The sequence below is a fragment of the Austrofundulus limnaeus genome, unplaced genomic scaffold (genome assembly GCF_001266775.1).
Source record: "Austrofundulus limnaeus strain Quisiro unplaced genomic scaffold, Austrofundulus_limnaeus-1.0 Scaffold775, whole genome shotgun sequence".
NCBI classification, from domain to species: Eukaryota; Metazoa; Chordata; class Actinopteri; order Cyprinodontiformes; family Rivulidae; genus Austrofundulus; species Austrofundulus limnaeus.
This window is the reverse complement of record NW_013953177.1, coordinates 80,936-82,131: the sequence shown is the minus strand read 5'-3', so window position 1 is coordinate 82,131 and position 1,196 is coordinate 80,936. Positions and strand designations below refer to the sequence as shown.

The window sequence follows — 1,196 nt, the reverse complement described above, 5'->3', positions numbered from 1 at the left end:
ATTTAGTGGAGACGGGTCATTTTGACCCGGAGGACAAAGGGTGTATACAGAAAATGAGGACAACAGGAGGGTTAAACTTCAGTTGTACAAAGTGAACTCTATGATGCTCTTTTGTTTTCTGAATGTTTATAGAGTTTTTATTTTGTTGTTGTCCTGAAGCATAAATGTTTGTGTTCTTGCAGGAATATAAGCCATACATGTTCTGGATCAATATGATCGATGCCTTCTACCAGAGTCTGGTCTGCTTCTTCATTCCTTACTTTGTGAGTTTGGATTTCACCATCCTCTCATCTCAGTATTTACTTTTGTTTTTTACTCATTGTCTCCTCTGCCTTCACTCTGGTCTCCCATTAAACCCACCACCTCCTCCTCCTTCCCACCCCAGGCCTACTCTGACTCAGACGTGGATCTGTTTACATGGGGGACTCCCATCACCACCATAGCTTTACTCACCATTCTGGTGCATCTGGGCATCGAGACCAAAACTTGGGTAAGAAACATGTTTGTAAACTACCTGATGACAACCATTTAAGGCTGATTTTATAATCCTGGCTTCATGTTGTTATGAGGTTGGAATAATTACAGATGTTTCTGTGATTTCAGCTGATTAGATCAGATCAGTTATGGAGTTGTTTTCTCTGTGCAGGCTCTCCGCAGACACATTCAGCTCATGTTTCATCCCTCAGTCTCAAACACCAGCTTTTACTTGATTCCTCTCATTCTCACTTTGCCTTGGTTTTATTTTCAGGTGTTTGTACTTCAGCAGCCCTTATCACATTACCTTAATGAATCTGTCCCTTCCATTGTTTTAAGATGTGCGTTTGTCTCGACAAGTTAAACACAAAGAGTATTTTCTTTTCTTTTTTTCTTTTTTTTTTACTATTAGACACAATTTCCTCTTATCATAAAGGGTTCAGAGAGTAGAACTGACTAAAAGTCTTTGACAATCTGCTCTGGCAGGTGTTTATTGTTCTCACCATCAGTGAGGTATTTTAGGTGAAAACACTCCTGTCTGCTCTTCATACAAAACCTGTAAAGCTGTAATTAATGACCGCTTTTGTTCAGGAGTACAGTCGACTGAGCCGTTATACGTTTACACTGTCAGATCAGCCAATCAGGAAGAAACTCAGTTACTTTGTGTGTGTGTGTGTGTGTGTGTTTGTGTGTGTGTGTGTGTGTGTGTTTGTGTGTGTGTG

The 1,196-nt window shown here is 40.3% G+C and overlaps 1 protein-coding gene across 1 annotated transcript in view; it reads left to right on the top strand.

Moving 5' to 3' along the window:
* Positions 1-1,196, top strand: part of atp10a (ATPase phospholipid transporting 10A) — an 82,195-nt gene that overhangs the window by 74,599 nt on the left and 6,400 nt on the right. Inside the window, exons 18-19 of the mRNA XM_014028519.1 lie at positions 183-263; positions 386-490. Of these exons, the coding sequence (XP_013883973.1) occupies positions 183-263; positions 386-490 (186 nt within the window). The remainder of the gene's footprint in view (positions 1-182; positions 264-385; positions 491-1,196) is intronic.